We start from the raw sequence: 16,388 nt of genomic DNA, 5'->3' as shown, positions 1-16,388 counted from the left end.
TTGGACCCGCTGTTCTATTCCTGAAGGTTTCCAGTGAATCAACAAAAGCAACAATCACTCATTCCAGACGCCTTGTTCAGGGTCTCTTTTCAGTGATTTGTTTCTACCAGCGTCACGACAGTGTTCTTCCAGTCTCACGTGTGAGTCAGTCCAATAATGCCCCCCTCCTCCACAAATCCCCATTAGACCACATCAGTCCCGATTCTGTACAATGAGGTCATCATACAAATACGGAGTGACTTCAAATCTTCCACACAGATCATATACTGTACATTTGGTTTCTGATTTGGGAAAGAAACATCAGGAACGACATTATACAATCTATGTGATTCTTCTTCATTTTAATAGAATTGCCTTAATGTTTCCCCATGGCAAATAACAAACTATAAACACGTACACTGCTGATACAGTGGTGACTTGAGATACGATTCTAAGAATGAGCTGATTTACGAGTTTTCCTTTTTTTGAGGTACAAGTCGTTCTGACGATTTTTTTGCTTTGATTTGCGTACAAAAATTAAACATACGAACACTAGACTGTATAGTGACAGTAAACTGAACTCACTTTACAAAAAGAAGCAGTTTGGCAGAGAGAATTAGTGAACATGTTTTTCCAAAAAAGTGGCTTCAAGCTGTTTATTGCCAATCCTAGTTGAAGTTTACTGTCAAACTAAGCATAAAACAAAGAGACAAGCAACCACATAGCCTAGCTTGTAAGTCCGCCAGTTTAATCCTAACATATACTGTAGTAGGAAACTTTTGAGAAATGGGGGAAAAATGTATTAAATACAAATAATGTAGGTCACTGATGGTGTAGTGGTACACTCACCTGACTTTGGTGCGGTCAGCGTGGGGTCAGTTCCCACTCAGTGACGGTGTGAATGTGAGTGCGAGTGGTTGTCCGTGTCTATATGTGCCCTGCGACGGACTGGCGACCAGTTCAGGATGTAGTCCGCCTTTCGCCCGAAGTCAGCTGGGATAGGCTCCAGCGCCCCGCGAAGCTAACCAGGATAAGCGGTGTTGAAAATGGATGGATGGATGGACAAATAATGTATATTTGTTGATCTATCTGTGTCAGTGATGTATAGTGACAGGCAGAACAATTACATGCTCTTCTGCAAAATGGCAGAAGGTATAATTAATCCGTGTATGCATCATTATTTAACTATATGTACTTTTATATATATATATATCCATTCATCCATCCATTTTCTGAGCCGCTTCTCCTCACAAGGGTCGCGGGCGTGCTGGAGCCCATCCCAGCTATCATCGGGCAGGAGGCGGGGTACACCCTGAACTGGTCGCCAGCCAATCGCAGGGCACATACAAACAAACAACCATTTGCACTCACAGTCACACCTACGGGCAATTTAGAGCCTCCAATTAATGCATGTTTTCGGGATGTGGGAGGAAACCGGAGTGCCCGGAGAAAACCCACGCAGGCACGGGGAGAACATGCAAACTCCACACAGACGGGGACGGGGATTGAACCCGGGTCCTCAGAACTGTGAGGCTGACGCTCTAACCAGTCGGCGACCGTGCCGCAACAGAATACAATAATTTGCAAATCATGTTCAACCTATATTTAATTGAATGCACTACAAAGACAAGATATTTAATGTTCAAACTGATAAACTTGATTGTTTTTAGCAAATAATCCCACAGGTGAACAGGCTAATTGGGAACAGGTGGGTGCCATGATTGGGTATAAAAGGAGCTACCCTGAATTGCTCAGTCATTCACAAGCAAAGATGGGGTGAAGGTCACCTCTTTGTGAACAAGTGCGTGAGAAAATAGTCGAACACTTTAAGGACAATGTTCCTCAATGTACAATTGCAAGGAATTTGGGGATTTCATCATTTACGGTCCATATTATCATCAGAAGGTTCAGAGAATCTGGAGAAATCACTGCATGTAAGCGGCAAGGCCGAAAACCAACATTGAATGCCCGTGACCTTCGATCCCTCAGGCGGCACTGCATCAAAAACCGACATCAATGGGTAAAGGATATCACCACATGGGCTTAGGAACACTTCAGAAAACCAATGACAGTAAATATAGTTCGGCGCTACATCTGTAAGAGCCATTTGAAACTCTACTATGCAAAGCAAAAGCCCTTTATCAACAGCACCCAGAAACATCGCCGGCTTCTCTGGACCCAAACTCATCTCAGATGGACTGATGCAAAGTGGAAAAGTGTTTTGGGGTCTTATGAGTCCACATTTCAAATTGTTTTTGGAAATTGTGGACGTCGTGTCCTCCGGGCCAAAGAGGAAAAGAACCATCTGGACTGTTATGGACGCAAAGTTGAAAAGCCAGCATCTGTGAAGGTATGGGGCTGTGTTAGTGCTAATGGCATGGGTAACTTACACATCTGTGAAGGCACCATTAATGCTGAACGGTACATACAGGTTTTGGAGAAACATATGCTGCCATCCAAGCAATGTCTTTTTCATGGACGTCCCTGCTTATTAGAACAAGACAATGCCAAACCACATTCTCCATTACAACAGCGTGGCTTCGTAGTAAAAGAGTGCGGGTACTAGACTGGTCTGCCTGCAGTCCAGACCCGTCTCCCATTGAAAATGTGTGGCGCATTATGAAGCGTAAATTACGACAACGGAGACCCCGGACTGTTGAACAGCTGAAGCTGTAGATCAAGCAAGAATGGGAAAGACTTCCACCTATAAAGCTCAGCAACAATTAGTGTCCTCAGTTCCCAAACGTTTATTGAATGTTGTTAAAAGAAAAGGTGATGTAACACAGTGGTAAACATGACCCTGTCCCAGCTTTTATGGAACGTGTTGCAGCCATAAAATTCTAAGTTAATGATTATTTGCTCAAAACAATCAAGTTGATGAGTTTGAACATTAAATATCTTGTCTTTGTAGTTTATTGAATTAAATATAGGTTGAACATGATTTGGAAATCATTGTATTCTGTTTTTATTTATGTTTAACACAACGTCCCAACTTCATGGGAATTGGGGTTGTAAAACTAACCTTGGGTCGCAGAGGTTTTTTTTGTGGTTTTTTTGGGGCGGCTTTGTTCAGCGGGTTAATCATCGTCGAATAGATAGACACACATCTGAAGTCAAAAGTGCGGAAGGCATCACATTTTGAACACAGAGGCAAACAAAGATTAGTTGATGTACTGTGAAAAGTTTGTTCTTCTTGTCGCGGGGAATCACAGGCTCCTCCTCCTCTTCCAAACTTTGCTGTGGGAACTCCCTGCTTTTTCATGTTGGTTATTAGAGGATGAGGACAAGGAGGCGTGGGTGTTGGAGCTCAGTACAGAAGAGGTGTGGGTCTGGAGCGCGCACGAGAGCCGACGGTGCCTTGACGATCACTACTCGAGTGGTTTGATTAGATCCAAGTCGCGGGGATGCAGCTCTAGTTTTTTTTTTCACCCCAAAGAACGCAAATCACCGAAAGAAGGCAAAACCTGCATCAGTTTTGTCACTGGAAACCAATTTAAGAGGACTCCTTTCGTCAAAATGTGCTCGGGGCGAGTTCGCTCAAAGACGCCGCGGACAGGCGCTCTCGTGGCCCGCTCGCTGCTTTGCCTCGCCGGGCTCCTGCTCGCTTCGCCCTTGGGATGTGCCTTCAACCTGGACGCGGACGACCCATCTGTTTACAGCGGGGACAAGGGCAGCTACTTTGGATACGCGGTCGACTTTTATTTGGCTGACTCCGCCAGGTGAGTTGAAGTTTATAAAAAGACCGCAACACATTTTACATCAGCATTTATTAGTGCCCAACCAGTCGTACGTGGACGCACTGCCTATCTATCTATCTATCTATCTATCTATCTATCTATCTATCTATCTATCTATCTATCTATCTATCTATCTATCTATCTATCTATCTAGTCAGCTCTTAATAGTTATTATGACCCCAAATTGTGCTCCGCCCCCCCCCCCCCACAAAAACCCAATAAAATAACCTCAATTTAATCCGTTTAGAAATCCCATTGTTCCCTCAATCTGCCACTTTCATCCCCAGAGAAGCCTGTTAACTGCGTACAGTGTTCGTGGTTGTGATGCTTCCCGGCCGGCGCAGCTGATCCCTCTATCGGAATTCTTTCAGCATGGTGTAGTAGAGAGACTCCATTGTGTGATCATTTCAGATTTCTCTCTCTCAATTTTTTATTAGGTGTAGCGAAGGCAAATAGGAAGGAATGGCTTCACAGATTTGCTGAGTGATGCTTCTTTTTTTTTTTTTTTTGGGTGTGCTGCTATGGCAGTAAAGTTAAATGAGCCTTGGATGTACAGTAAACTCCTGCAATTGTAATCATCATTAGTCCCCCAAAATATTTCACTCAGGGATAATCTGACTTCCTGCCTGAAAGTGTCCGACAGCTATATTTCTCCTCCCTCGTCCTTCCCTGATTACCCAGACAAGAGGAGATCTCCGCCCCAGTCTCCCACCATCATCCCACTAGTCATCTCCTGGCCCTGGCTCTTTCTTTAAAAGCGGCGCTATCAGTCTGCCTGGGAAGATTTGATGATTTAGAACGTGAAACTTGCCTCATTGCAACATCTCCCCACTCCCTCCACCTCCTTACGACCTCAAAGGCTGATGTCATCCGGCAGGGCTTTTTAATTCACCCTTCAGACCCTCAGACCCCCCTCCACACACACACACACACACACACACACACACACACACACACACACACACACACGTTGTCTGGACTCCCCATCATCTCTCTTCACCTCATTAAGGATGAGGAGACGTCATCTTATTGATGACTGAACTTTTAATGCAACGCGGCGCTGTGCCGGAGGGGCAAGAGGAAACAAAGAGCCTTACTAGAGAGTTTGCTCCAGGCTGAGTGAGCAGATTAGGGTATGTTTATACGACAATGAGCTAGTAAAAAAAATGGAAAGTTTTTCCTGTGGGTTTTTTGGAAAGGTTTCTTATTTGGACAGCAAAGGTGTCAAAACATCCAAATGGACCGTTAAAAAAAAAAAAAAACCCAAAAACTCTTTAATATGCATGCCAGGCCAGTAGTTGGCATGATGACACTGTAAAGAAACACTACACGTGGACACAAACTGCAAAACTGTCTTTTCAATACACTTTGTTGGCGTACATAATGGATTTTCTAAAGTCGAATACGATCCATTTCAGAATGTTTTGTTGGGATTTTGAAATAATCTACTCCAGGACCTTCATAAAACATTTACCTTGCTATACTTAACTCTGACAAATAAATGAGTAAAAAGAAGTTTCAGCACTGTCAATGTAAAATACAAAAACAAAACAGACGCAGCTTAACTTTGATAAAAAGTGAAGACAAAATCTCACTTCTCTGAATGCGATTCTGCAGTTTTGTTTTTCATTCGGATTGTGAATCTACATATTGTGCTGGTCAAAGTACATGCATAGTACTGTAAATCTATACTTTGATGGAGGGAAGTAATAAAAAGTATCAGCTCACCCGTGACACTGAACAGGAAAAGTGATATAGAAGATGGATGGAACGATGACTTCAAAATGCATGGAAATTGACCTGTTGACCACCAGAGACATAAATAGGGAGACTTAAAATATAGACCTGAAAAAGCGTTTTGGATGAAAGGTGAAACATCTTCAACAAACAAGTTGCCTTGATTCATGCTTTGCTTTTTCCACTTTTCTATTGAAAACAAATTGAAAGACTGTCAATGTCTTCATGTGCCGCTCTTCCTAAACATTTTCTTACAAGCTGACACATTCAAATATATCATCCGACTTCTGAAATCAACTTTTTTTTGGTCTCTCTCCACAGTGCTGTGGAGACACAGCAAGTGGGGGAGTCGCGAGAATCATGGGCTGGGGTCATGCGAGGGTTACATGTGGAGGAGTCTTTCCCTGTCGGGATGAGTTGGACAGCTCTTGCACCAACCTTGGCAATAAAAATATGTCTGCGTTTGACAAATTGGCAGATATGTGTGTCCAAAAGTGCTTGTTGTTGTGGTTGGAGTCTGCACCATATCCATATATGGGACGCCAGGCCTGCAAACACAAAGGCGTACTTTTTCCCACTCTGACATTCACAATGAGTTAATGTATGAAGTGCTTGTCATGCCCTCTGGCTTCACGTAATAAAATTAAACTGGGAGGCTGGCAGGCGGCCCACCAAGGAAGAAGGCCTTGGGATAGTGTCCGGAGAATGGGTGACTACTGGGCAAATGTGTGTCCCACATACACTAAGCAGACAAAGGTATTGGGACATATTCCACTCATAGGAAGGGAAAAGTTACGAAAGTGCCAAGTTCTTCCTCCTTTGCATCTACAGTATAACAGCTTCCACTCCTCTGGGAAGACTTTCCACCGAATGATGGAGTACGTCTGTCCATTTGCGAGGTCAGAAGCCACTGATGATGGAACTGAAAGAGGTGCTGGCTCTGCTCCAAGATCTGCTTTGGTGTTTCATGGACCTGTTTCCTCCACACCAAACTCATCCAAGCGTCCCTTTATGGACCTTGCTTTGCGCATTGAAACTGAAAATGCCTTCTCAAAAAAAAAAAGTGACAGGCAGAATTGTCTAAAATGAACTGAGATCCAAGGACTCCAGTCCAACCAAAAGATGTGTGTATTTTTCCATATAGTGTGTGCTGACTATAATTGTCGTCATACTACATCTATGACTGACTCTGTGATGACAAGCAGAGGATTAGGGAGTTGCATCATACTGAGGTGATGGTGGTAGTGCGTGCAAAGGGTTAGGGGCTGCAAAAAAAAAAAGAAATACCAGACTTGGCTTGCAGTGTATGAAAACTGATGCTTCCCTCCTTGACTCAAAATGTTGACTCCCTCCTTGACTCAGAATCAAACTGATGATTCCCTCCTTGACTCAAAATGTGGCCACTTGCAGATCACTGACTATGCCTCACAGTGCTTGACTGTCAGAATCAGAACCAGAATCATCTTTATTTGCCAAGTATGTCCAAAAACACACAAGGAATTTGTCTCCGGTAGTTGGAGCCGCTCTAGTATGACAACAGACAGTCAATTTACAGAACACTTTTCGCCTACATTGAGCAAAAATGTCCCTTAATGATATGACAAGCACGCTTCACATGCACATTCTAGTCGCGCACAACCATAGCGTTTTTCTAGAAAGTTGTATTCACGTTAAAGTCACTGATTGGTGCGACATTAATCGAAGCTCTTCCACCGCTTTCTGTGTGTCTCGCTAGTGAGACGTGTCGCGTCTCCGGTGTTCGCCTTTCTGCTCAGTCTGAAATGCTCTCACACTTTTTCTATTTTGTTGTTTTTTTTCTCGCGTTTGTCTTCGGACATCATCGCCATCTTCATCTTCTTTGTTGTGTCCTACGGTGGTTTGCAAACTATCGCACCGTCGCCGTTTTCGCGCTGCTTGAACTCGGCTCGCTTCCGCCTCTTTCCCTCTCGTTGATGAAGTCTGCTTCATTGTGCTTCACAACAATTAACTATTTGCTGCCATGGTCATGGCAACTACTGTATCCAATGGTATCAAACTGGGAGGGATGGCATTGAACGAGTTAGATAAGCGGAGCCTCGAGGCAGAGAAAATTCCTCGATCATTTGTTGTACTCGAAGTGCTCACAATACTCGAGTACCCATTGCAGCCCGAACGTGTTTTCAAACATTTTTGAAGGTCCATATACGTAGATGTTTTGACAAGCTTGTCAACATTTTGATTTCATTAGGTCGTCCTCTTGTAAATAGTCCCATGTATGTGTGTCGTTTCCACTTCACCAATGTCTGACCAATATATTGAGGTCATCAGTTCCACACAGTCCCCCTTTGCCAAAACTGACCTTTGCAAACAGGTTTAGTTAAGCTAATATTGACATTAGACCAAGGTCCATTTAGCCCGCTAAAATGGCAATGTTGTCTTTTCTACAAGGGTGAGCGCTCTTGCAAACTTGATCGCTATCACTGCTGTACTTTGTCTATGTGTGTTTCCAAATTAAACCTACTTATGTATTTGAGCTTCATGCCACACACACAAACACACACATGCACACACACACATGCACACAATGGGCGCTTTGTCTTTACTGCCTTCTCTTGAAGGAAACCTTTCAGCATGACTTTCTTCACTGAGTCACTGCTGAAAATCTGCTTTAAATGTCAAACTTTGCTACACCGCTGTTCGATACCGCCAAAGACGTGACTGCCGCTACACTGCTGCATTTGTTTTTCACACAAAGCGCCTGTGTCGTTAGGTATGGTATGAACTGGGGAAAGTGGTTTTGTTGATAGAATGAGCCTGTGTTTGACATTGAGTGTGCATGGTGACACTGTGTGTTTAAAAAAAGATTTTTTTTTTTTTTTTTTTAAAGGGCCCCCATCCTGCCATCACGTTTGAGTTCGGGAATGCCCCCAGGTCATGTCTGCTTTGGGAGTTGGCTTCTCGTCCAGAGAGCCGACTCGACTCGTACGGTCCATTTGATCTGCTCCTGCTAGGAGCCTGACCCCCACACACCCCTTCAATGAGTCACTCATCATTGAAGGTAATTTGATATGGGCTGTCCTGTATATAGCATTAAAACCTGTGACATGGTCATAGTTTGGCCATATTTGACATGGGGATGAGCCTGTGGCCATTACTGTGAATGTTTGTGTGTGTTGGGGGTATTTCAACAGCTGCTTCCCCCGCCCCCACCTTGTTTAATACAACAGCCTCTCTATGCTGAGGTAAGAGGGCTCTCGGACCCCCTGACGTGGCCATTGTGTTAAGGTGTGAACCACTAGCACTGCGGGAGGATTTTAGGGGCCCGTGAAAGAATTGGTGGTGGGGAGTATTTTATAGGGGTGGGGGTAGGCGGCGGCAGCAGTTTGCTATACATCCATAGGCAACCTCACAAATCATTGCAATGTTTTTCCACTTGTCGCTTATGAACACACAACATCGCAGATTTTCACAAAACAGATGCCAGGCTTCATGCACGGCCACTGCAAGCTCACAATAGGTTTGAGTGTGCCCACGCTACAAAAAGTTGTGTGACTGTGGCTTGACAAGGCGTAGAGGTTTGTCTTTTTTCAAAATGATCCCGCTGTCGTTTTGAAAAGACTTTGAGATTTCAAATTTATGCCTTTTGAAATTCTGAAACGTTTTAAATCTCTGAAACCCCCAGGAGATTGTCATGTAAACAAATAGCCCAAACAACACAGATATGAACAGTTTTCAGAATTCTTTCATGGTCGCCAAAGACATTTAATCGAACTACATGCATTGATCCAGTATAGATGCATGCGAGGGAAATCGATTTCTTCCCAGAAGTACAGTACGTCCGCCTCCTCTACCTTAGGTGGCACTCTGCCCCATTTCAATTTCTTGGTACTAGCCTTTCTGCAGTTGAGCTGTTTTGTCACAAAATATTAAAGCAACACTAACGGCGTCCTGCTAGCAGTCTTACAGCTCTGTTTGTTTGTATTTGGTACATGCTGAACACTTCTATTTCCAATGACATGTATACAGTATTATCTGTTCTGGTAAGTGGTAAGAACAGATCTTCTTCTTGTCCTAGCATCTTGTAGTCTACTTCCCAGTCTAAACTTGTGGTGAGGAACTGTGGAGCACGTCTGGTCTGTTTCCATGAGCTGCAATAAGTGCGTTTCAAACCATTATTGTGTATGTTAGCGCAACAATTAAATATTTTGCTTGCTATGAGTTCAGTCAGACTACTATGTTTCTTTATGTATCCCAAAAGTGTAGTACAGTGGAGTGCTATTTTCAGGGGGATAGGGAGAGAGCTTGACTGCGAATAGTGAATTTCAGCAAATAATAGACGCTTCCCTAAACAGGTCTCGAGACTTTTTTTTCACCTTGTGCATTTAAAAGTTTTATCTAGTCGCATTTGCGAGTGTAAGTTTTAATGGTTGCCTTTTTATCCACTGCAATCTCAACCTCCTGCACGAGAGAGAGAGAGAGAGAGAGAGAGAGAGAGAGAGAGAGAGAGAGAATGAGAGACAGAGAGAGAGAGAGAGAAAGAGAGAGAGTAAGAGAAAGAGAGAGAGTAAGAGAGAGAGAGAGAGAGAGACAGTGTCAATCGTTGTCACGAATTCCATTTAAGGTAAAAGCGACCTGCTGCAACATAATTGACTGCTTCTTCGAGATAGGACACGCTATTATCACAGCACCGTCGCGTACATTCACACCACATATGCATGTCACAGACAGGCTAGTATTGTTGTGGCTGACCAGTGGCCACCACGTACCTACGCTATATTGCCAAGAGCATTCGCTCAGCTGACTCGGATATGAATTTGACATCTGATTCTTAAACCATAGGGTTTCATATGACGTCGTTCCACCCTCTGCAGTTATAACATCTTAAACTCTTCTGGGAAGGTTTTCCAAAAGGTGTAGGATCGTCTTTATAGGAATTTATGACAATTTTTAAGAAGTGCTTTTGTGGGATTACACGCTGATGTTGGACGAGAAGGCCTGGCTCTCTCTCTCCGCTCTTAATTCATCCAAAAGCGTTCTATAGGGTTGATGTCACTCAAGTTCATCCGCATCAAACTCTCTCGTCCATGAACTATACCGCTAACTGCAAAGATTGCCTGCTTAATTTGTCTGTTGTTTTCATTTCACTCATTGGGTACATTCAGAAATTCAATCTGACGCTGCCATTGCACCCTGAGAATGTCAGTGTTCAGAGAGGCAGAGTGGGCTCCATTTTCTATGAATTTACGAACGAGCGAGTTGGCCATTGGCAGGGATACGTCAGTGCTTCCGCCGTACTGAATGTGTCAGTTCTGCTATGGAATGAGATTTGTCCCAAAAAGAATCACACAGAACCTTTTAAGTCGCAAACAAAAAACAAGACTATGAAACAAAACTTCTTGAATTGCAAGCGAAAAAGCAAGATATTGAGACATAATCTAACGCAACCAAAAAAGAATTATTGAATGAAAATATGTTTTGCTTGCGATGACGATATTCGTGCGCGCGCCCTGACTTTTTGCTCACGTTCCAATCTCTGCACTTTTTGCATTTTCTTTTTGGCACAAACCTCTCGGGTGGGCGGACACACGCCCTCATTGGCTAATTCGTTTTGAGTGACAACTAATGCCCCCGGATGTGATTTTTCTTTTTCTTATTTTTTTCACGTCACACTGAGCAAGGCCAGCGACAAGAATACAAGAGTAAATTTTTGATCAACTTAAGGAAGTGTAAGTATCTATCATATATGTTGTCAATACTGTACTAGGATGAAGTGATGTTGTAACATTATGCTAGTAACATGTTAGAAGTGCATAGCCACAGTTTATCAACAATTTAGCAGCTAATAACCGTTAGCTATATTGCTATGGTTAGCTACCGTACTGACTCGTTGGTATTGTATACTATAAGGCCATTGGCCACATTTTTTTATCATCTTATATATAATTTTGAATTTCCCCAGATGGAAGAGCTGAGGATGAGGATGCATTCAATGTCCCTGGAGTGATAAAGTGGTTGATTGGACAGGAACACCAGCAGCTTCTAAATGCAGACCGACAAACTTTTAGGATACTGTAACTGTCTACTTGGACCATGAATGTAACCATAAAATAACAGTACCTTGTGTTTGTTTAAATACTGTATTTAATTGCAACATAAAAAAAAGTTATGCAACGCATAAAAGGTCCGTCATTACAAGTCTATTTTCAAAAGAGTACACTGCAAGTTCATGTTAAGCTGGACACAATATGACAACCCAGACAGGAAGTCAGACAAGGAAATACACAGAGCATTGAGTCAATTTTAACATAAAATCTATAAATTGCTATTTTATTAGCCTCACTTACTGTATCAAAACAGGTACCGAATGAACAACAAATTAGTTTTGGAAAGATTACCGTGAAAGAAAATCTTGAAAGTTCATGCCCCTTGAAACTTAATACTGGATCTTGTGCACAAATGCCTCATCAAAAAAAAAAAAAAAATTCACATTTCATTTTCACTTCACTCCGTCTTCGCATAACATCGAGTGTCTGAATGCAGTGGTCCTGTTCAAATAAGGTTGATGTGATGTCATTTATGAACCCATGAAGGACATGAAAGTTATGGTGGGACAGGGGGGAAGGGGGTTGAACGGAAGTTTGTCTGAGCAGACAATTGTTTTGGCGTGGTTATGGTGAAAGGAACCGTTTGTTGTCTCAATTGAGACGCTAAATACTATATATATATATATATATATATATATATATATATATATACATATATACACACTCTCACACACACACACACACACACATATTGTTGTTATGCCATGTTACAAGCAGCGACTAGGTGAATTTGTGAATGCCGAAACGCAAATATGCGGGGTTCCACTTTGGCTCTTTCCAGACCGCAGAACACAGAGGAAATGGTTTTGCATGGATAGTAGGATCAGCTCTATCTGTGACGCACTGGGCTGTTTATCTAATCAAGATGTCAGGCGTATGCCTCAGATCTGTGGTGTTGTCCAAAATTGTAAAAGAAGATTTGCAGCTTGTCATTTATCAGTGGGTTGCAGGTCAATCTGGCAGAAGTGAAATGTGGCTCGCGCGCAGCACAGTGGACTCTCTGTAGTCTGCACACGCCATCCCAGCAACCACTGCTACTCTCATCAGCCACAATGTGTGTGTGTGTGTGCGTGTCAGTCTGTCTGTCCCCATATGGCAGTGTGAGGACTTGACCAGCTTCTGTCTGGCCTCTACCATGACAGGACTCAAGACATTTGTGTAACTGCACAAGCTGCACACGCTGAAGCTCGCGTGTCTGCCACTTGGCGACAAAAAGAACTTGTGCCTGTGTCGAACAAAGTTAAATCAACCTCATTTGTTGTCAACCGTCCATCTCCACTTTTTCACTCCTTTCAGCGATGGAACAACTACAGTGGGACCTCTCAGGTGGAACACAATCTGCTCCAGGCTGCTAGTTGACTGCCGATTTTGGGCCTGATTGACTAAGATCCCAAATAGCGGGTACTAATTTCTGTGTTTGCTCGAACAGATTGATCGTGGATTTGGTGGCCGTGTTTCCTCATGTACTAAGATTGCGACCTTTTTACTAAGATACCAAATAGCAGGTGCTAAATTCTGTGTTCACTCACTATAACAGATTGCTCATGCTCTGGGCAACAAGTGTAAAAGTGGTGTTGACCATTTTATTAAAAAAAAAAAAAGTTACAAAGTTACGCTGAGTTACAGAAAATAAATCAATGGCTCCGCTAATTTTGGGCCAGCCAGCAACCGCATACAAGCCATGCTTTGTTAGATTCAACTCGCCTGTGTGTCTGTCAATAGCATGGACAGGTATGTGCTCATCCAGTCTTTAAAATGCACACATCCAGAAAACTGCTCTGGGAGAGGCCAGCACCTGTTGTCATAGTGTGCTTAAATGACCCAGATGCATGGTAATGAACAGTTAAAAGGAGTCTTTAAATAGATGAAATGGCATGACTCCTTCTTGTGACCAAATCAGCCCTAGGATCATTCAGAAGCGCCAAAATTGCAATGCTGAATAGACGATATGTCGCGCTAAAATTTGTTTCCGTCATTTCACAAACGTTTACAGGAGGGGAATTGCCTCTCATGTTGCCCGTACTACGCTGGCACAGCTGTATATTAGTTTCCACCTGCCTTTCAGACACTGTATTCAAAGTTACAAAATCAGCCGCCGCAATTCGTCTCTGGTTTGATAAAACAATCTATTTGCATATACTCCTCCCACAATGCGCAAAATGATCTGCGTGGCAATTTCGCGTCTGCCTGACGCAAACCTGGTTGTGCCTGATAAGATCATTTTCCACATGTTTGCACATGTTTTTACACATGCAAATCTTTAGTAAATCAGGCCCTTAGAGTCAAATAGATGCCATCATAAAACCTTCATTAACTCTACAAGCAATGCTTTAGTAGTAGTATAAGTCGTATTTAAATGTTCTTAACTTGATAAAGGAGAGTGTAATGTGTTTTTTGGTTTTAGATGTGCCTCATACATCCCATTTTAACATTATCATCTAAACTGTCATACAAGTTTGCTAACAACAAAATGGTCTACCTCGACTTTGTGACGGAAACCTCTCAGTGACATACTCTATGTTGGCGCTGGATTCTTACTGCTTTAGAAGTTACTTGTATTCGGCAAAATGATAGCCTAAAATGTTGTCCCTCATCAACATTGACTTCTCCAGTGTTTAAGCATGGTTGGCTCGCTGAGAGCATTCTTCAGTAGAAAGTCCACTTGACTGCTAGTGACTGCAACTGGCACTAATGCGTTTTCTTCTTTCCTTAAAGTGATGATAAGGGAGAGATCAACATCCCAGCTTGGTGGGAGACAATTATATTTTTGTGGGAGTGAGTGCCTTAGCATTTCTCATGGTACACCGATAGAAGCGTGCCAGAAAATGGAACAGTTATTTTGGCATTAAACACAAACAATTAGATAGGACTTAAATTGATTGAGTGTCACATGGGTGCTGTACAAGCCAGAAGCGCCATTAGCTGCGAATTCATGCTCTGCTTCAGTTTTCAGTCCAGTGAAATTTTATTTTTCAAGGCTTTAAAAGAACATTTTTGTCGAAATTGCCTGACCAAAGTGATGTCAAGTAGCACACAAAAATGTTTGTTACTCTTTCTTGCAAGCAGTTCTTAACTGTCCAAAAATGGTGTTACAACTAGCACCAACTACTGTCTTTACAAACTTACTAAAGCTTTTTGGCCCAGTGTCCACAAGAATTGTCTTTACAAACCTGTGCAAAAATGTTTTTTTAATTTTTAGCTTGATGGTTGTCATGGAGACACAGCCATGAAACAATGCTGAGATGCTGAGATAAAAGAGGGATCCTGTCTCTCTTGGTCTAGACCTGACTCGTCCATTCCTGAGCATCCGAATGGCTGTGGGTCAGGTCGTTGGCCCCCAGTGGGTGCTGCATATTTGCATAGCTCAGGAACTCGGGTGACACCCCACACTTGCACAAAAGGAATTTGTGATGCAGACAGAGCTGCATTAAATGCTAATCATACCAAAGCTCTACTTGTTGACAACAACAGATAATTGAAGGAAGGGAGTGGGAACACCCTAAAAGCTGTACTGATCCCCAGAAGATAACGAGCCAAAAAAATAAATAAATCCTCATTTACTGTAAACTCCTTTTAGATGACTATCACGTTGTGCTAAATAGCTGACTGGACCTCTGTGTGAAATTCCCCCTCAGTGTCCGGCTTGCTGATTAAAGCTGCGAGCTCTTTCCAGTGTTCTTCCTATTTGATAAAGCTGCTCAGCCAGCTGTGCTGAGTTTGACAAAAGATGGTGCTTCTTGCAACTTATGCCTGCTTTTTCTATGCGCACTAACACATTATTTTAACAAAGTGGTTAGTATAAACTTTAGCTGCCTTGCTGCTCAAAACAGATGACAACTAGTAATGTGTCTTCATTGTAGTTAACTACGTTTTTGTTTGTTAGCTGAGCAGGAAATCTACTTTACAGATTTCTACAAAACTTTACATTGAGGAAAGTATTGTACACATTTTTAGTGTTCATCTGAATCCAGGATTTCTTTTCACTTTTTTTTTTATTAGTAAGTAAATGCTGCCTAACAAAGGCAGGTATTGCCAGGTATTGTGTTTGGAGGGTTGGGGTATGTAAAGGCCAATAAAGAATCCATCTAATCATCCACCCATCCACTCACCCATCCTTGTCCTTATCCTTTCAGGGTTTGGGGGAGCTGGAGCCTATCACAGCTGACTTTGGGAAAAAAGGCACACTACACCCTGGACTGGTTGCCAGTCAATCACAGGGCACATATAGGCTACCGTCCTGCTGTAGGTCAATTCAGATTTTTTTGCCCAATGTGACATGTATCAGATTTTTTTCATGTTAATGTGAAGAGTACAGTTCCGATTTTTTTCATACCTGACCCAGGCCTCTTTCAAGTGTGGATATAAATCGGCTATGTATGCGACGTATACGTATACAGTCATTAAATGGCGACAAACGTCACAATTGTTCGACAAAACATACACGGCAATGGCGGACTGGCTGGGGGATTGCCCTGGGTCCTTTGGTTCTGGCTGATTCCCCCATGGGACGGGAGCTCTGGCTCGGTTCCCCCTTACAGGTGAAGGCTGCCGGGCCCGGCCTTCCTCAGTAACCAACTCCGTACAACAGCTGACTTACATGCACGTTATATGGTGTTTATTCACTAATAAGTTCCATAGAGACACTATAGCCTTGAATTGCTTATGCTGGGACAACTAACAATAACACTGGTTGTATAAGAATGCGATTTGATTTAGTAATGTTACTTGTCGTCAAATATCTAGACTGTCTAATTATCGTTTTGCTCTGGTTCACACCCCTATTCCCCTTGTTCGTTCTGTCCCTCTGTCTATCCCCTAAAGCCCTTTTCTGTCTGGCTGCATTTTCAACAAA

General features: G+C 42.8%; 1 protein-coding gene across 1 annotated transcript in view; it reads left to right on the top strand.

Moving 5' to 3' along the window:
* Positions 1–3,273: 3,273 nt before the first annotated feature.
* Positions 3,274–16,388, top strand: part of itga5 (integrin, alpha 5 (fibronectin receptor, alpha polypeptide)) — a 58,874-nt gene continuing 45,759 nt past the window's right edge. The window contains exon 1 of the mRNA XM_061685477.1: positions 3,274–3,698. Within this exon, the coding sequence (XP_061541461.1) occupies positions 3,496–3,698 (203 nt within the window). The 5' untranslated portion in view covers positions 3,274–3,495. The remainder of the gene's footprint in view (positions 3,699–16,388) is intronic.

This window comes from Phycodurus eques, chromosome 1 (genome assembly GCF_024500275.1).
Source record: "Phycodurus eques isolate BA_2022a chromosome 1, UOR_Pequ_1.1, whole genome shotgun sequence".
Lineage (NCBI taxonomy): Eukaryota > Metazoa > Chordata > Actinopteri > Syngnathiformes > Syngnathidae > Phycodurus > Phycodurus eques.
The sequence above is the reverse complement of the archived record's forward strand: the minus strand, read 5'-3'. Positions and strand labels throughout refer to the sequence as shown.